At 36.3% G+C, this 17679-nt stretch overlaps 2 protein-coding genes and 2 non-coding genes across 4 annotated transcripts; 3 read left to right on the top strand and 1 right to left on the bottom strand.

The window, feature by feature from the left end:
• Positions 1–3155: 3155 nt before the first annotated feature.
• LOC144438922 (epidermal retinol dehydrogenase 2-like) lies at positions 3156–8904 on the bottom strand. Its single transcript, XM_078128148.1, has 4 exons — positions 8392–8904; positions 7520–7764; positions 5816–5932; positions 3156–3702 (listed from the first exon to the last, which is right to left on the bottom strand). The coding sequence occupies exons 1-4, from the start codon at positions 8845–8847 to the stop codon at positions 3609–3611; spliced, it is 912 nt and encodes a 303-aa protein (XP_077984274.1). The 5' UTR covers positions 8848–8904; the 3' UTR covers positions 3156–3608.
• Positions 8905–9819: 915 nt separating this feature from the next.
• On the top strand, positions 9820–9901 carry Trnas-gcu (transfer RNA serine (anticodon GCU)). Its single transcript has one exon. It is a non-coding gene; the product is annotated as a tRNA-Ser (tRNA).
• Positions 9902–11644: 1743 nt separating this feature from the next.
• Positions 11645–11726, top strand: Trnas-gcu (transfer RNA serine (anticodon GCU)). The gene has a single exon. It is a non-coding gene; the product is annotated as a tRNA-Ser (tRNA).
• Positions 11727–13551: 1825 nt separating this feature from the next.
• Positions 13552–17107, top strand: LOC144439457 (5-hydroxyisourate hydrolase-like). The gene is made up of 4 exons (XM_078128744.1): positions 13552–13662; positions 14473–14642; positions 15795–15930; positions 16722–17107. Exons 1-4 carry the CDS (start codon positions 13612–13614, stop codon positions 16809–16811), a joined length of 447 nt encoding a protein of 148 aa, XP_077984870.1. The 5' UTR covers positions 13552–13611; the 3' UTR covers positions 16812–17107.
• The last annotated feature ends 572 nt before the right edge of the window (positions 17108–17679 follow it).

The raw sequence follows: 17679 nt of genomic DNA, 5'->3' as shown, positions 1-17679 counted from the left end.
GAGTATCCAATTTGCACCATGAATTATTGTTGTCATATAAAAAACTAATTTGGATGTTTAGTATGCCTTTCCCATATCATTGAAAATGAAATATCAATATTTGGGTGTACAAAAAACCTGTATGAGTAATGTAATAAAATACGGCTTGGCTGGGTGTGTTTTGATTTCCCGCAGTGTCGCTATCTTTGAAACCCTACTTAACACTTACAATGGTGAAATTTACACAAAATAGTGTTGTCAAGACCACAATTATCACAATGTATGTAGTTCCCTTGATCGGGGATGGTCAGTGCAATCGATTGTAAAAATTATGGTCCATGACAACAATAATTCATGGTGCAAATTGGATACTCTGGCAAAAATAAGAAGAAAGCATGCAAATCCACGCAAATCAAGTGAAAAGTAATTACAATCACATGATTTCAACCTGCCAATGAAGGATATGTGATTTACCGAACGCGTGTTCGTACCCATTCGGAAGACTTCGAATCTGATGATGAACGTGTGAAGCTATCATCATATTCACATTGAGCTAGAGATCAATTTTTGAAAGTGAAGATGAATATGAATATGATGGTAGCTTCACACTCGGCTACATATAATACATGCACTACCTGACCTAAACATAAACGTAGAAAAATAAACAGCAAGCAAAATGATGATAAGCACAGGCACTCGAATCAATATGTATGGTTTTTTTTTTTAAATGTATAGCGAATAAGAGCAGTACATTTAAAAAAAATCATACCAATTGATTCGAGTGCCTATGAATCTATGATGACAAGTTAAGTATGTTGATTGTAAAATTCCGACGAATGGTGCATTGTGTATATTTGGGAGTCTTCAAAACACACTAGTCTAGACGGACATCCGTAAAATATATAGGACAATATTTTCCTCGAATTGCACGATGAGCTCAAACCCTGGGAGGTTTGACGGGGGGGGGGGGGGGGGGGGGGGGTGTGTGACACCAGAGGACCGTACAAAGTTCATCAATGTACAATAACAAATACTCAATCAAATATGAATATCATTGTATGTTCTTCATTTCATTAAAAATGTAAAATTTCATTTTATTTCAACAAAAATACAAATCATTTGGATATGACAGTTAATATAATAAGTCTTGAGAAGAATCACAGAAACACAGATCAAGGATCTTGATACATCTGTTACCATGACAATGATATAATCTTGACTAGAATGACGGAGATCGGTGATGTTGATACATCTGTTACCATGACAATGATAGAGGACTATATACTATTATTATTTATTTCTGTTATTATAGAATAACACAGCTAATCTAGCATGTAGACACATTTAATACCATGGCAACAGCAAATCAATGACAATGGAAAACTGAGAATTTATGTAAACTATTTCTTACAGGGCAGCAGTAAAATTGTCATGTTTAATTTTTTTTGTTCATGAAAAAGGACTTGAAATTATTCAATTTATCCCAGTAAATTTATACTACATATAAACCAAACACTAACCCACATCCTGGTAAATTTATGCTACATGTAAACCGAACTCTAACTCATATCACGGTGTACAAGTTCTATGTGACAAGTACCTATGGCCTCAATCTGATTAAAATCTGATATGGTTAAAGCGGTTTGATGTCTTTATTTACCTCTATTTCCATCTCTTTAGTGTTGTTTGTTTTTGATTTTTTTGTTGTCCTGGGTGATTACCGCCTTCGAGGCAGCGATCACTCCTAGAACAACAAAATGAAAAAATGAACAAACAAACAAACAAACAATAAACAAAGGAAATAGAGGTAAATAAAGCCATAGTCACCCTATCAGATTGTCATGACCTGGCATTTTCTCAATCTGGTGAAATGTCTGAACAAATGAGTTGTTTGTTAGTGCACCCATAATCAAGGATTATCTCAACTAACTGAATTGCAGTTAGTTTTCTAAGTTTTTGGTAATTTCTCTGTTTGGTCAATGCAATGTATGAGTTATTCAGAAAATGGACAGCGCACATGACGATGGAAAAGGAAAATAGTGACAAACTAGACCTAACTGTGGTAGATTACACAATTGGTTATCTTCAAGGTTAAATGGATTATAATCACCCTGCAATAAAGGTAGTGTAAACATTGGAAGTCAATGAAAATAAACCACTGGTAAATCCAGAGGTAAATCATGAACAACTACAACAATAAAACACTGCATATGGCTTCCCATGGACAGTTGACATTAAAGATGGAAATGTGGTTGAATGTGACACTACTTCTATCAGAGACACCACACTACTGTGAGAGTAATTACAATCAATGTTGATTGATAGCTTATCTCAACATAGTCTAGAGACACCACACTACTGTGAGAGTAATTACAATCAATGTCGACTGATAGCTTATCTCAACATAGTCTAGTTCCTATACGGTATCGTTACGATTTACACCTCCACTCACGGTATAGTCAAAGTTGTTACTCTAGAAGTCCTAAGGTGCATGAGATGCACGAGATGCAATATAAAATTCATCCACGGCCACCCACACAGTCATTAAAATTATGTCTTTGTTAATCAATCACAAAATTCTAACCAATAACACAGTCCCTCATAAAGTTAGTGTTTATTGGGACAGTTATGTAATGTCTAAATATGGTATATTTGTCAGCTCGGGAGGCTACTAATACACTGTTTACGTCACTGTAACAGTTGGGGTTCACTGATTGGATGAATAACTTTTTGTGCTGATTGAGGGACTTTGACCAGACGTGGTTTAGTTAGAAACCATGTTGGCATCCAGACTAATCTCAACATCACAATAATAGTTTTAGTTTGTGTCGTTATTTGTTTACCTACAGTCCCTCTACCATTGTTGCCCTGTAACTGAATCTGAGTGGTTTCTTTACAAGAAACTTCTTGGATAACAACTTTGTGAAAAAAATAACCCTTTGTTAACAAAAAAAGAAATATTTGCATCTCTCTTGATAAGTACAACTGTGAATTTGGTGGCACATTATCTAGAATTATATATATATATATATTCCATATCTATATCTATAACTATACATTTAGATATATAAATTTTATATCACGATGATGCCTTTCACGAAAAAAAATCAATGCTTCATCTAAGTACTACAACACAGTACACAGGTACAAATATCGATACTGTATTTGTTTCTTTTTGTTGATGAAATATCTTAATCTTGGTCCCAAAGTACAACTTCTGGTGGAATATATCCATAAATTGCAGATCAAATTCGTCATTTGAATAGTGTACATTATACCATGCACGAGCAAGGTTCAACAAAAATATGATATATCTAGTCTGGTCGTTCTACGTCATGACAATGTGCGTCTGTCACAACAATGCGTGTCTACATCATTGGTTCTACTGTGTTTGAAATATGAATCAAAATTGCCATACTTTCCCCGACTTTTTTTTCATATTACTGGGGATGGTATAATTATATTATTCCCCAATATTTTCCTTCATTCCGCTGGACAATACTCATGATCTAAGGGTTGTCACTACTTGTCTAGTGATTCGTAGTGACAAGGGCCCCTTAGGTCACTCGCATTTTCCTTTGCTGAACGAAGACATATATTGGTGAATAATATCGAATTAGTCAGTATTACTAATCCCTTTTCTGTCTTCCAACAAAGTTATCCATCATACCAAAGGCTCCAGAGTACTTCAACATATGTAGATAAGCATCTACAGGTAGGATTCTGAAATGCACAAAAAATATTAGATATAAATACAAGAAAGGGTGTTCATGGACTCTGGGTTTCATAGCTAACAGTGAAAGTTATTACTCACAGAGATAAAATATTTTTTTGGAAGAATTCCTTTGTAGATCATGTACACCCCAGACTTCAATTCAGTAAAAAAAATGAGATTCATATGAACAATTTGTTGATTCCTGTGAGTATGAATTTTCATTTGATATATAAATAGTTGGATGTCCTGGTACTTTTCAACTATTCGTGTACGACAAATCATGTGATCATAGCTATAACATACTGCACTATTTCTATGAATAATTATTCACATAATATGAAACCAAATCTTATCAATCTATTCTGATCATCTCTACAGGAAGAACGTGATACAAAGTATACACTTATAGTCTGGCTATTAGGGCATTATCATATCAGCACTCATACTGTTATGCAGCATAATGGTACAAGTTTCTTGTGTTTGAATGTGTTTGGAAATTTCTTGTGTTTGAATGATGATAAGACTGAATTTGTTATTTTTTCTGCTACTTCAGGTGATCTGTCCACTAGAGCGATTACAGAAATTCGTGTTGGCGATGCTCTGATTCCCGTCCATTGTCAGGCCAAGAGCCTTGGAGTGATCCTTGACTCTTGTCTGACAATGAAGCCACATATTGGACAGATCTGCCGTTCTGCCACTTTTCATTTGCGTTGTATTGCGCTTATCCGCAAATATTTATCTCAACCTGCTACTGAGCAATTAGTTCATGCATTCATTACATCTCGAATAGATTCGTGTAATTCACTTTTATTTGGGCTTCCGAAGTACCTAATCAACCGTATTCAACGTATTCAAAATATTGCTGCTAGAATTGTAACTCGTTCCAAAATCACCTTTCACATCACTCCACTTTTATATAAGTTGCATTGGTTACCTGTTTCTGAACGTATTGTTTTTAAGATTTTAGTTCTTATTTTTAAATCCATTCATAGGCTTGGACCAATTTATCTTTCTGGCATGATAGAACTATATGTTCCACGTCGTAATTTAAGGTCAGCTGATCAATTCAAACTCTGCCCCATTCGATCACATACTAAGACATATGGTGATCGTGCTTTTAGTGTTGCTGCTCCCACTCTCTGGAATAATCTCCCACTCAACATCCGTCAGTCACCTACCTTATCTGCTTTTAAATCCAATGTTAAAACTTTACTTTTTAAAACTGCTTTTTAACTGATATTTGTATTGTATGATTTGCTTACAGCGCCTTTGATCACATTTTTTGTGGATACTGACGCTTTATAAATAAATTATTATTATATTATTATTATAAGGGGCAATCGATCAAGTGCCCTCATAGTCAGGCAATAAGTGTACGATAATCCATTCTCAGGCACATTCATTCCATAGTCATAGTCAAAGCAAATCACTGTTAGGACTCGTCGTTCTACATGAATAGTGCCCTAGGGAAAATGGAATATCAATGCTGCCCACTCTATGCAAATTGAGGTCACTATGGTCACTAGTCCATACCATGTGATGTGATCCATGCTAATCACTAAAGGATGTATGAAAACGATGTATGATAAAACAGTTTTAACTCCGAGACATCCAGTATACTTTATCTAGCATGACAGCTGGGAAACCAGAACTATAATACACAATAATATGTAGGTCCAAAAAGGGGGATATTTTCCAATGAAATAGGTCTCAAATTGCATCATCATCTTTTATTACATATGTACCGAATGTTACTTGCATTGATCCATGCACACTCTAGTGTTATCTGCACTCCAGTGCAATGCTGGAAACATTATTGCATGTGACCCAGTATGCAAATGAGGGCACATTATCCAATGTTCTTTGTCCAATAAATCATACGAACAGACAAATGAAATTTGCTAATTTGGTTATGTATGTCATAATAACAGAACCCCATGGTGCGTGATTTCCAGTGCGGGTATTCTTGATGTTATGAGAGACGTTTATTCACTTTACTTGCGAAAGTATGGCCACAGAGAATACATCAGGCACTTGTGCAAATACCTGTGTAAGCCATACTGGCATCCATGTGTCACAGAGTTCAGATGTAGTGCTAGCACCTAAGGTTGAAATACTTACAATTTTATGAAGGTAAAGATATATGCCACTCTTGGCAGACACAAAATCTTCTGGTTGGTTTCAACAGCCTCGGTCACTTTATCAGCAACATATTGTGGTTGAAGTGCGGGTACATTGCTACAGAAATGAAATATGACATGCACCACGATGATTATCTCCATATGGGTAACCCTATTTTTTTTGTTTCTCATTACATTTTGTGGAACAGCGCCCTCTCTGGCATGAATAAGCAAGTGTCTGGACTGTCAACGACATCTACAGTCATGGTGGCGATGATGACACTTGTTCACAAAAAGAGAATTTCTTTCATGACAGAAGTTATTCAAGTAGAGCTGAGAACATGTCAGTTATGTGGAGAAGGGGAAAAGAGAAGCTGGAGAACCTGGGAAAGGGTTTGTTACAGCAATCCAATAAAAAGAAGATAAAAAGGAAGAAAAGGAGACGCTGTGAAACATGAAGAAGATGATTTTTTTTTTACTTTTTAAAAAAAAAATCGACCAACGGACCTATTGTTGCCATGAAAAGTAATGAGAAACATTTCTAAAAATAGGGTCACCCTATGAGAAATGTCCGAGAATCTGAGTCTGAGAATGTGACTACGAACTCATTAAACAGTAAGAAGTACAAATCTTAAGCTAAATTGACATAACTCATGCAGCTATTCCAAGCTAGGTCATGTAATAATAACAGTGTCTTTCACTGGGAAAGGTGAGCACAGCTCTGTTCTGAGAAACTAAACAGTTTCTGCAGGTCTTTCTTACACATGGACATTACAGTTACTGCGTCCCATTTCAACTCATCCCACTCAACTCGATCCATTTTCAACTCTCCCCAATTTCAACTCGTCCCATTTCAACTCGCCCCAACTCTTTACAATATAATTTACCTGAGTATATATGAAAATCGAAGCTAGTAACACTCAGTTTGGAGGGTCTACGGTATCTCATATTCCACTAATGAAGTACCACTTTGTACGTACTTCAATACTTACGTTAACCAGTTGCGTTAACTAGGTAGAGGAGACACGTCTTTGAAATGCGTAAGCAGAAGTCGTAAGCAGCAATTCAGTCACTAATATTCTCCTTGGTTATTATCATTATTATTTGGGCTGTAAAGTGGTATTCCATGACTCTTAATGGACACCGTTGTCTATTTGTGCTAGTATAAGTGCTAGATCTAGCAAACATTTACCCAAAACCCACATGCATGTGCAACCACCACTTTATACTACGACATGCTATATTTGCTATGCTTCAACTGGCCACGTAGGTAAAATCATGTAAATTTTTCGGTCCCCGTACTTCGAGTCCATGTATTGTTTACATTTGTAAACATTTACTAGTGTTGTTTGGGGCGAGTTGAAAATGGGGTGAGTTTAAATAGAGTTGAAACTGGGACAAAGTGAATCACAATCCTGCTAATAGCCTCCTGAGTAATGTGTGTAAACCTCTGAGAATATAGGTTTCATTGCTGAGGAAAATTGTGGTCTTTACTTGAAGTCAAAGTTTCTGTGTGTTTAGGTATTCCTGAGGTATGCCTAGCTAAGTCAGTATATCACATGTTCACTGCAATTCACTTTCCCACCAAGATATTGTGGAAATAATCGAATTACCAGTATGTACGATTATGAATTGATACGAAGTTTACCAGATTCCCTTACATGTAAACTTAGGGGGGTATGTAAAACACAGAGAACCAACCTACCCTTGATCAAAACCTTCAAACAAACCAGTGTCAATAAATGATGGTTGGACTAGAGTTGTCTGTACACCACTTGCATTCATTGATGCTAGTTCAAGCATCATAGATTCATGGAGACCAACGGCAGCAAATTTACTTGCGCAGTATTCCACCAATCCTGCAGCTCCCATTGATCCAGCCATACTGGCTATTGTCACCAAATGACCATGGTTATTGGCTATCATTGATGGCAAGAATGCCTTTATTGTCTGAAACAAAACATTAATTTTGTTAAATAAGCTAATTTATGGCAGGATGTTGTATACTTTGCACAAACACTGACTTTTTTTTTTTTTTTTACATATTTCTAATGTGCATTTCATTAGTTCTGTGACATCCCATATATATTAATGCTTTAACAATAATACAGACATTTTTAAGGGGAATGTCACTCCAGGAAATTGAGGTATTTCATAAATTTTCAGTTTCGCAAGTCACTTCAATATTTCACATTTCCAAAAATGTTGGTACATTTCCACCAAATAAACTTTGGTTTCTGGAGAGTCCATATTTCGCGCGCAGTATGTGAACCACACATAAGTAAGTTCGGACAATGGGAGATGGCCCGTTGCCAAAATGTTTCTTACTTGTCTGTGTGTAGACTTGCGCGATCCTAGAAACCCTTGTTATTTTACCCCTTTCATAATCATATATTATTTGCTGAGTATCTCAGTATTATCGATATCACTACCTTATTGTATTCAAGAACATATCCTGAGAAACAAGTGCCTGTGGGGTAATGATATACTACATGACTCTATTCATCCATACAATACAACGAAATTAAATCACATCAATGGAAAAAAAAACCATGATACTTCCAAGTAAAAACTAACCCAAAAATGAGCCATTGCGTTCACATTCATGGTTCTCTCGACCAACGCATCGGGGCAATCCAGCAACTTCTTGCCTGCCACAACGCCAGCGTTATTCACGAGTACAGTCACGTCGCCGACGTCCTTCTTGACCTGCTCGGCCACTTGGTATACGTTCTCTTTCTTACTAACGTCACAGACATAGCAATGTGCAGTAGCCCCCAATTCACGTATCAACTCGGCGGTTTTCTTATTACCATTATCGTCAATGTCCCAAAGCACCAACGTAGCTGCCCTCTGAGCAAAGTTGATAGCGAGCAAACGACCAATACCACTTCCGGCACCCGTCACCAGAACAATGTCTCCGGCCAACGATTTTTTCTTTGCAGGTAAGAAGAATTTGATCATCGCCCAGAAGAGGAGAACCCACCCTCCTATGAATCCATAGAGTTCTGACAGGATACCAGGACTTGCCATTGTGTGAATACAACGTAAAACGACGTGACGGTGTGTGAATTATACATGTACTAAGGAAACACAGTGAAATGAACCTTTGGACTTGTTGCAAAGTACTAAAGGTCACTAAAGGTCTTACAGAGGGCGCCCTTCTAAGAAATGTTGGCCATCGGCCAGGCTACTAGCAGAGGACAGAGCATGAGTGAAGTATAAAGGACAAGTTTGACAAGTATTTGGCTATATTTTATTGATTACACGTAACAAAACCTTGGGGATTTGTTAAAGGTACAAATAAAATAAAATTGAAAAAAAAATAAAAAAATTTGACAAGTAAAATACGATTATTTTGGGATAAACAAATACAACCACATACGTAATGTCCAGAATAGTTTGTTTTGACCATGGGTGTGTCACAGTTTGACCATGTTTCCTAAATATATTCAAAATCGCCATTTTCTCGTGTTTCCTGTTTGTAAAGTTTATTACAAACTATACTGCATGTGTGTGTGTGTGTGTGTGTGTGTGCGTGCGCGTGTGTGCGCGTGTGTGTGTGTATGTGTGTGTGTGTGTGTGTGTGTGTGTGTGTGTGTGTGTGTGTGTGTGTGTGTGTGTGTGTGTGTGTGTGTGAGTGAGTTGTGAGATGCCCCAAAATAAAAGGAATTATATTTTGCGGACACCCGAGTCTCCGGTCAGAGTCACCTCGTGTGATTCTACATACCATCACAATATTAAACCACTGAACTTTTGTGAAAGTTAAATGAACCATAGACAATAGACTCTCTATTGTCTATGAATGAACTTAATGTAAAATGTGATCTACAAAGGGAGTTTTTAGAATTTGAAAAATCACGTGATAGTTCTACGCATGGATAAAAAAAATGTACAGTTATCTCTCATAATGTATAACTTATTAATATCGTTTAATGAAATTCTGAAAGGAGGTAAACTGGTGCTCTAAATGTATTTACAGATACGGCTAACACATGTATAACAGACGAGGTGGCCGAGTGGTTAAGGCGATGGACTGCTAATCCATTGTGCTCTGCACGCGTGGGTTCGAATCCCATCCTCGTCGCCATATTTTACTGATCTCTCTCGTTTTGAGAGACTGATAGACAAGACATACATACATTACACATATACACACGTGCATGATAAGAGAGAGAGAGAGAGAGAGAGAGAGAAACATATTTTCCAGCCGTCATTATTCAAGGTGAACTTGTAGAACTGAACTTATCAGTAAATGCAGGCATGCTAACAAGTTCTTACTTAAAAATGCGTAACCTTTATTTACATATATTTTTGTGTACACACAGCCGACGTCAATGACCCATCTGCAAACACACCTTGGCACTGTACACACACATACACCTGATGATCCTTTTGGTGAAACGGACCGTAGTATCCATAATGGAATAACATACTCGTCTTCTTTCATTTTCATTTTTACCTCCCGTAAGGGTACGGGAGGTATTAAAAGGGGAAGGTGTGTCTGTGTGTCCGTCCGTCTGTCTGTCTGTCTGTCTGTCTGTCTGTCTGTCTGTCTGTCTGTCTGTCTGTCTGTCTGTGTCATCATTTTCTAAAAATCGGCTGGCTCAATTGTAATGAAATTTGGGATATATAATTTTTAGGGTAATAGCTAGACCTGATTAGGTTTTGAGCCAGATCTGTTAATGTTTAATTAGAGACATTTGCATATTAATGAAATCAACTAATTACGCAATATCTTAAGACTGCATACTTCAATTTCAATATAATTTAGTATATTCGTTCAACATAACAACATACATTTGTCCTATAACATTCGTTGATGTATCTTACAGCGTTAATGAATAATTTGCATAATTAATTATTTTTGGTAATTAGGCTATATCTTAAGAATACATACTTCAAATTCAACATAATTTAGTACATACGTTAACCATAAGAAAACACATACCTCCTATCAAGTTTGTTTATAGTACAGTGTTAATGAATAATTTGCATAATTAATGATTTTCGGTAATTAGGCTATATCTTAAGAATACATACTTCAATTCCAATATAATTCAGTACACACGTTAACCATAACAATCACATATGTCCTGTAAAGCTTGTTGGTGTACCTTTCAGTGTTAATGAATAATTTGCATAATTAATTATTTTTGGTAATTAGGCTATATCTTAAGAATACATACTTCACATACATACTGCACCTGTCCTATGAAGTTTGTTGCTACAACTTTTGCCTTTAATGAGTATTTTGAATAATGAATGATATTTAGTAATTAAGCAGTATCATAGACTCTTACATACATTAACCTATTAGGTTAAAGAAAGCACGCTTGTCCAAAAAACAAAGCCTGTTACCATAGTTTTTTAGTTTAATTTATTTACATATTAATTAGTGATTCCCTTACGGGAGGCATTCAGTTTAAATCTGGTTATGTATGAAATGCTCTCCATGCAGATTGGCCACTCTACTTAGCGAAAGAAGAATGAAACTCTATGTGTGTGTGTGTGTGTGTGTGTGTGTGTGTGTGTGTGTGTGTGTGTGTGTGTGTGTGTGTGTGTGTGTGTGTGTGTATAAAGTGACAAAAGTTGCTTTTCTATCAGTTCAGTACTAAAGTCACAACTTTGTGTTCATGTTATTCTGAAACTTTTGGAAATATCGTAAATGGTGACTTCAAACGGCCATGGTTGAATAAAGTAAACCGTACAGGCCAGTTGAAGGCTACATGCAAGTTAATAAATAAATTATATTAAACAATATGTTGTTGCGGCATATCATGTGCAAAATTATATTTTTTGGCGGATGGGGTACATTATCGTAAGCGCAGACGAGGTGGCCGAGTGGTTAAGGCGATGGACTGCTAATCCATTGTGCTCTGCACGCGTGGGTTCGAATCCCATCCTCGTCGCCATGTTTTGTTGATTTTTATTGCAAAATATTTCGTCAGTGCAAAAGAGAAATTTGTTTAGTTGAACGAAAGTGGTGTTTGTTTCTTGCGTATATTGCCCTCAACCAACCTTGAACAGAAAAGGCTAGCATAACGACGGGGCCGACCAAGATACGCTTCTCAACACGCGGAAAAGTAAAACAAGTACACAAGTTTTAATATTTGTACGTAAAAAAATAACTTAGTTTTTGGACACGTGCCAGATCAGTACATTTTTTTTAAATACGGAGATTGAAACGTCGAGACTCGGCCCACCTTTCCGAATCTGTAAGCTTAAGTAGACATAGTATACACCGCGACACGTGGCATTGTTAGCTCACAACAATACACGGTTGCACTCTGACCTTACCGTACTGCCAAATGTTCAAAGGTCCTTCTGCAGTTGACTCGCTGTGTAAACGGAATGAACCGCTGAACTGAATATTGTAATTTGCATGCGTATTTTAATAGCACAAAGTGTGAATTAAAACCAATATCATATTATGTAAAATGAGCCCCAAACCACCTGCGGACCCTCCCCATATTGCCGTCGTCAAGGCAACAGTTGCCCCCCCCCCACCTCCCCGGAATGTAGTGGAGGGTAATCGTAATTTGTATATTTATGTATTATTTATAATATTATCAATAATGCATTTTCTAAACTCATGAATTTAAAATGAAATACAAAAAACTATAAATGAAACATGTACGACATGTGCGATAATATATTCTATTTGTTACAAAGATCAATACATTCACCATCACTCAGGATTGTACATATCAGGACCGTTTTACTTTTGCACTCCTCAGTTTCCATTACCAATTGGTAACTTTAAAAATACCCGGTTGTCAGAAATTCAAGGCTTTTATAGCATTACAAATGTCATGTTCAAATGTCGACTTATTGATTATGTACCACGCCCTCGTGTGGTGAGATGATGAATTTGACGTCGTAACATATCTACGACATACTAACTGGTACACAGGCACTCGAATCAATGTGTATGATTTAAAAAAAAATATGTATGTAAGTCTTATTTACATACGTATTTTTTTTTTAAAATCATACACATTGATTCGAGTGCCTGTGAACTGGTACATTAGGTGTATGTATAGCTGTGGATACACGTATATAATGTGCTTTGATAATTCCGACACATCTTCGGAGCTGAGTGGGTTGTAGACGTGTCGGAAACCTCGACGCGTATATTTGCAGAGCTAGTATATATTCATATGTTTATAACCGCGAATCTTTGAGCGGTAGGAAGTCTAATTACTAACGTATTATAATTAACATCCATTACAGCCATGAAGGGGGATAAATTGCACTTTCCGGTTTTAATCAAATGGACACTTTTTAGTCCATGTAAAAATGTAGATAAAACAGTCACTAATTGTAATTAAATTACACTTAATTGATATAAGCTTATTCTTTATGAGAGGGTTGTACGTTGTTTTTAATTAACTTATAACAACATACTGTGATGGAGACACAAAATTATAATTAAATTGCATTTTAAATTAAATTTGCAACTTTCAACTTGTAATAACAAATTGAATTGTGGAGATTAACACGACATTGGGCCCTTACTCGCATCAGCCGTCGACCTACGCTTCCAAGTTTTTAAAAAAAAGTATTGAAAGGACCTACTTATACTTCTTCTTTTTTCATGATAGCATTTATGTCTATTTTTGTACGCTTATGAGTGTTGATTTATTTCATTATTGTCGTCGTCCCCTAGTAATTGTAAACAAAACAACTTACTTTGGTAAACGTCACATCCGTGTCAAAGGTCACTGATCGTCATCTGCCCAGCAGCAGCGCAGCGGGCCTGGACTCGATGCGTGTTTTGCGGAGTGCCAACTTATGAGCTGTAACCGACTAAATACGATTGTAGGACACCTACAACGATCGCAGGTAAAGACAAGTAGATGCAGCCTTTAAAATGAATTGCGGTTACAAGGACGAGGTCATCAAGATTCCTGGATCTCGGGCCGGGGTCTTCTGCCATTCCACTTCCGGGTTTTTATATTTGCACCAGGGTCCATAGGTGAAATATTATTAACGAGTATCTGCGCATGTAGTAAAATCTAGTTAGTTATATGCCCCCCCCCCTCGACGTAACCCCGTGTCCCCAGGAACGTCCTCTCTTCGCTCAGAGTGAAAGTTTTGTTGTTATGATTGTTTATTTTGTTATTTTACGTGCACATGTCACGTAGACAGATTTCAGCGTAGTGTTCATGAACACCGTCATTTATAAATCTCTTGGAACTTGATGCAACAGAAACTTAATTCAACTTTATTGTTGAAATTTTAGCTGTAGTTTAAGAGGAGGAATATGTAGAGTAGTAAACGTTTGCAATACAAATTCACAAATGTATCTGCTGGAATACGTTATCGAACCCCCCCCCCCCCCCACACACACACACACACAATTTTTTACGTGGTTCATCATTTACTGCATTTATGATATAAGATAAGATTTGAATTAAATAATCTTACATGTAAAGTCCCATTTCGAATTAGGATTACAAGTTACATGTGAAGACAGACGAGACACATCTCACCATCATCAACAAAATAAGCAGGTTCCTTTATAGATTAGGTTACCAAATCATTTTAATTGAAGTGTTAGTAATCTCAATCAGTGAAATGCCACATTACCCAGAGAAATCATTTCTGTATGAATTAATGTACATATTTTCTTTTTTGGTTGAAATTGTTCAGCCTGGAGATCAGAGCCATCAGCCAAGATTAGAAGTTTGCGATATGGCAGGTCAGCAAAGCCCCCTCACAACCCATGTCCTAGATACAGCAAGTGGAAGACCAGCATCAAATCTAGAAATAAACTTACATTACCAAACATCTGATAGGCAGTGGCAGAAACTATCATCAGGGTGAGTGACATTATATCCTCAAAATAGAAGTATGTTAAAATTATATATAACAGTTATTTATTACATAGATACTGCTGTTAACCCTTTCATTCCTAGAGACGACATTGGAATAAATAGAAACTTGATTGTAAGAACATTTTCTAAAATTTAAGAATATTACTTCATTGGGAAGTAATATTTCTTGAATTCTGATCTAAAATAAAGTTGATCTTTTTCCAAAAATTACAGAGAAACAAGAATTTTTGTTCAAAAATTTTGGCGGGAAAGTTTCTAGTCCTGAAAAGGTTAACTTGCATTGGTGTAAACATACTATTCTTTACACTGCAGTGCTATAACATAAGCATTTTGGCATACTTGTATGCAAGTGAGCACACAAATGTTCATGAAGTCATGTGAAAGCATACCAGTAGTCTCCTTTACCCAGCAGCCTCACTGCTAATACCACACTTCATGGCCAGGCGAGAGACTGGAGTATTGCATGAGTATCTAAGGAACATGGCCACTGTTGAGATCTCAGTGTGACAGCCACTGGTTGGATAAAATGATTCCCAATTTTCATTTTCATCACCTCTGTGTATATTTCACAGAAATCATGGTATAATTTTTTTGGAAATCATCTTGGTTTGAAGATTAAAGTAAAATACTCTTAGCAAGAGTTTCCACAGTGTGACTGTACTACAGAGGTCTTGTTCCAATCACTGATATTGTATCGCCCCAGACTCTCTGTTGGAGATGGCATAAAGTCAGAGAGTCTGGTTAACTGAGACCAGACTAGTGAAAACATTGTTATATTTTTTGCAAAATTTGGCTATTTTAGATAAACATATATGATAAAAAGAGCACCATACGACACTTGAGTGCTGCTTGTGGTACTTCAGGTGTTTGCACTTGTGTTTGTTTGGCATTCTGCTGAACTTTCACTCAGTTCACTTATGAAATATGACTGCAGGGAATGCCACAATCACTTGTGATGCCACACTAACACTCACATGACATGGGGTTCTACACTGTCATGATGTCACTTGTCTTCTTGGAAAGTGAGGGAAAACTCACCAGTTTTGCACTCAACTGTTTCTGTTATCTTGAAAAAATACAACATTTCTCAAAGTGAGTCATACCATAGAATTTATCCTAAGTATTTATATCATGTAGGAAAACAAATCCTGATGGAAGATGTCCTGGCTTGGTGACACAGGAACAGTTTAAACCAGGAATATATAAAATATCATTTGAAACTGGAGCCTATCACAAAGCACAAGGTGTACAAGGTTTTTATCCCTACGTAGCGGTAAGTGATAGCTCTGAGCTTAGTGTATGGCTAGATAGCTAACTAACATGTAATGAATGAAATTAAACTGAAATGCAAATGTGTTTGAGGTCTTTAATTCTTGGTACCTGCAAATAGCATGTTACCTCATGCTAGGGAGTCAAAATAGAACAAGATGGTTAACTTATTCTCAGGCATGCCTATGGTAATGCTGCATGTGTAGCATGTTGAGCCAAAGTCTATGCGTTGACCAAGAAATCGAATGTTCATTATTTTCACAATGAACCTAGGTGGTACAATTCTATATGAGATACTGAGAATTAAAACAAATGCAATGTTGTATTCATTTAAATATGGGGGATAGCTCTGAATTAAGGGAAAAAGATTTCAAGCATTTACGGGAAGGGCAAAATACTTTCAGATTAGACTTGTACATACACTGTATATATTGAGAACAACTCTTCTTTTGTTATATGTAAACTTGTTATAAGCTTACATTTTGTACAAGAATACAGTCTGCTATCCTTAAACTCATACATCAGGTCAGTAAAACATAGTAATAATACCTGAATAGGCAAAACATTACTTGTAAGTAATAAGCACCCTTGGTTGTAGTACAAGAATGTATTATTACCATACAGTTTGCTTTTTCTATAAGAATTCTTACAAATTGAAATCTCTTGTTTATAAATGAAACCATACCCTTTATGATTATAAAATGATGTGTGCTTTACAGTATAGTCATCCACCATAATGCTTTCTCATTCTTGTCGATACCCATTTCTTTTTGTCTTTCTGTCTTGTTTTCTCAGATTGTTTTTGAGATTCATGACCCAAGTCAGCATTACCATGTTCCATTGTTGCTGAGTCCATTTGGATATTCTACATACAGAGGTAGCTAACTAAACCGTCAACTCTCACAGAACAGCAACCAATCAATCAAGTGATTTATACAGCATTGGTAGCCTACAGTAGATGTAAAATTCATCACTGCTTTACAGTTACAGGATGAAGACATTGGCCGATGGACTACTGTTGAGGTACATTCTGCCATCCTTTATCAAAACCAAAGCTTGTATCTGACCGTAAACTTTACCTGTCATGTAATTTTAAGACACAAACTAAAAACAGTAAAATGTCTGATTTAGAATTTCTTTTTTTTACTTCTACATGATACAGCAATACATTTTGTACCTGTAATGCAGCAAATATTTTAGGTATTAAGAAGTTTGTAATCATGATACAAACTGCTATGTCTAATATTGTTATGGATATTAAATATACAAATAAACAATATATTGAATTATTTCAAACATGTGTATGTCTTGGATATGTTAAGTATTACTAAAGTCCATTCCAAGTTGTCATTCCGTGGCTTCGTTTGATACAACCATGCTAAAATCATAAGAAACTGCACATGTTATACTTTAAGAAAGCAAGATTGAATGATTACAGTTTCTTGTGACATTTTGTTTAAATGAAATAAAGAAAAGTGCCACCATACAGACATCAAATAAAGACATCAAAACGCTGGCATCTGCATGTCAACACCTAGTTACAATATTTATTTCATAATAGACAAAATGTAGCAAGATATTTCGATCTTAGTTTGTCATTGGTTTCTGTGTGGTTGTATCAAACAAAGCTGTTGAATGGTAACATGAAATGGGCTGTACTGGGAGAGTTTTGATGGTTCAGGAAATTTTCAAATTTTAGAGTGGCTATGATCCTTTTTGGTGTTATTAAGGTCTGACATGTATTTCCAGCCTA

Source organism: Glandiceps talaboti, chromosome 8 (assembly GCF_964340395.1).
Source record: "Glandiceps talaboti chromosome 8, keGlaTala1.1, whole genome shotgun sequence".
Lineage (NCBI taxonomy): Eukaryota > Metazoa > Hemichordata > Enteropneusta > Spengelidae > Glandiceps > Glandiceps talaboti.
This window is presented reverse-complemented; position numbering and strand designations above follow the sequence as displayed.

Bases quoted from the DNA above. Each gene is read 5' to 3' on its own strand.
- LOC144439457 (XM_078128744.1), top strand. From the start codon at position 13,612: ATGAGCTGTAACCGACTAAATACGATTGTAGGACACCTACAACGATCG. The intron at 13,663-14,472 runs GTAAAGACAAGT...GAAATTGTTCAG, and splicing joins GACACCTACAACGATCGCAG to CCTGGAGATCAGAGCCATCA. The intron at 14,643-15,794 runs GTGAGTGACATT...TATATCATGTAG, and splicing joins TGGCAGAAACTATCATCAGG to GAAAACAAATCCTGATGGAA.
- LOC144438922 (XM_078128148.1), bottom strand. From the start codon at position 8,847: ATGGCAAGTCCTGGTATCCTGTCAGAACTCTATGGATTCATAGGAGGG. The intron at 7,765-8,391 runs GTTAGTTTTTAC...GTTTTGTTTCAG, and splicing joins ACGCAATGGCTCATTTTTGG to ACAATAAAGGCATTCTTGCC. The intron at 3,703-5,815 runs GTAAGTATTTCA...TGTGCATTTCAG, and splicing joins ATCTTTACCTTCATAAAATT to AATCCTACCTGTAGATGCTT.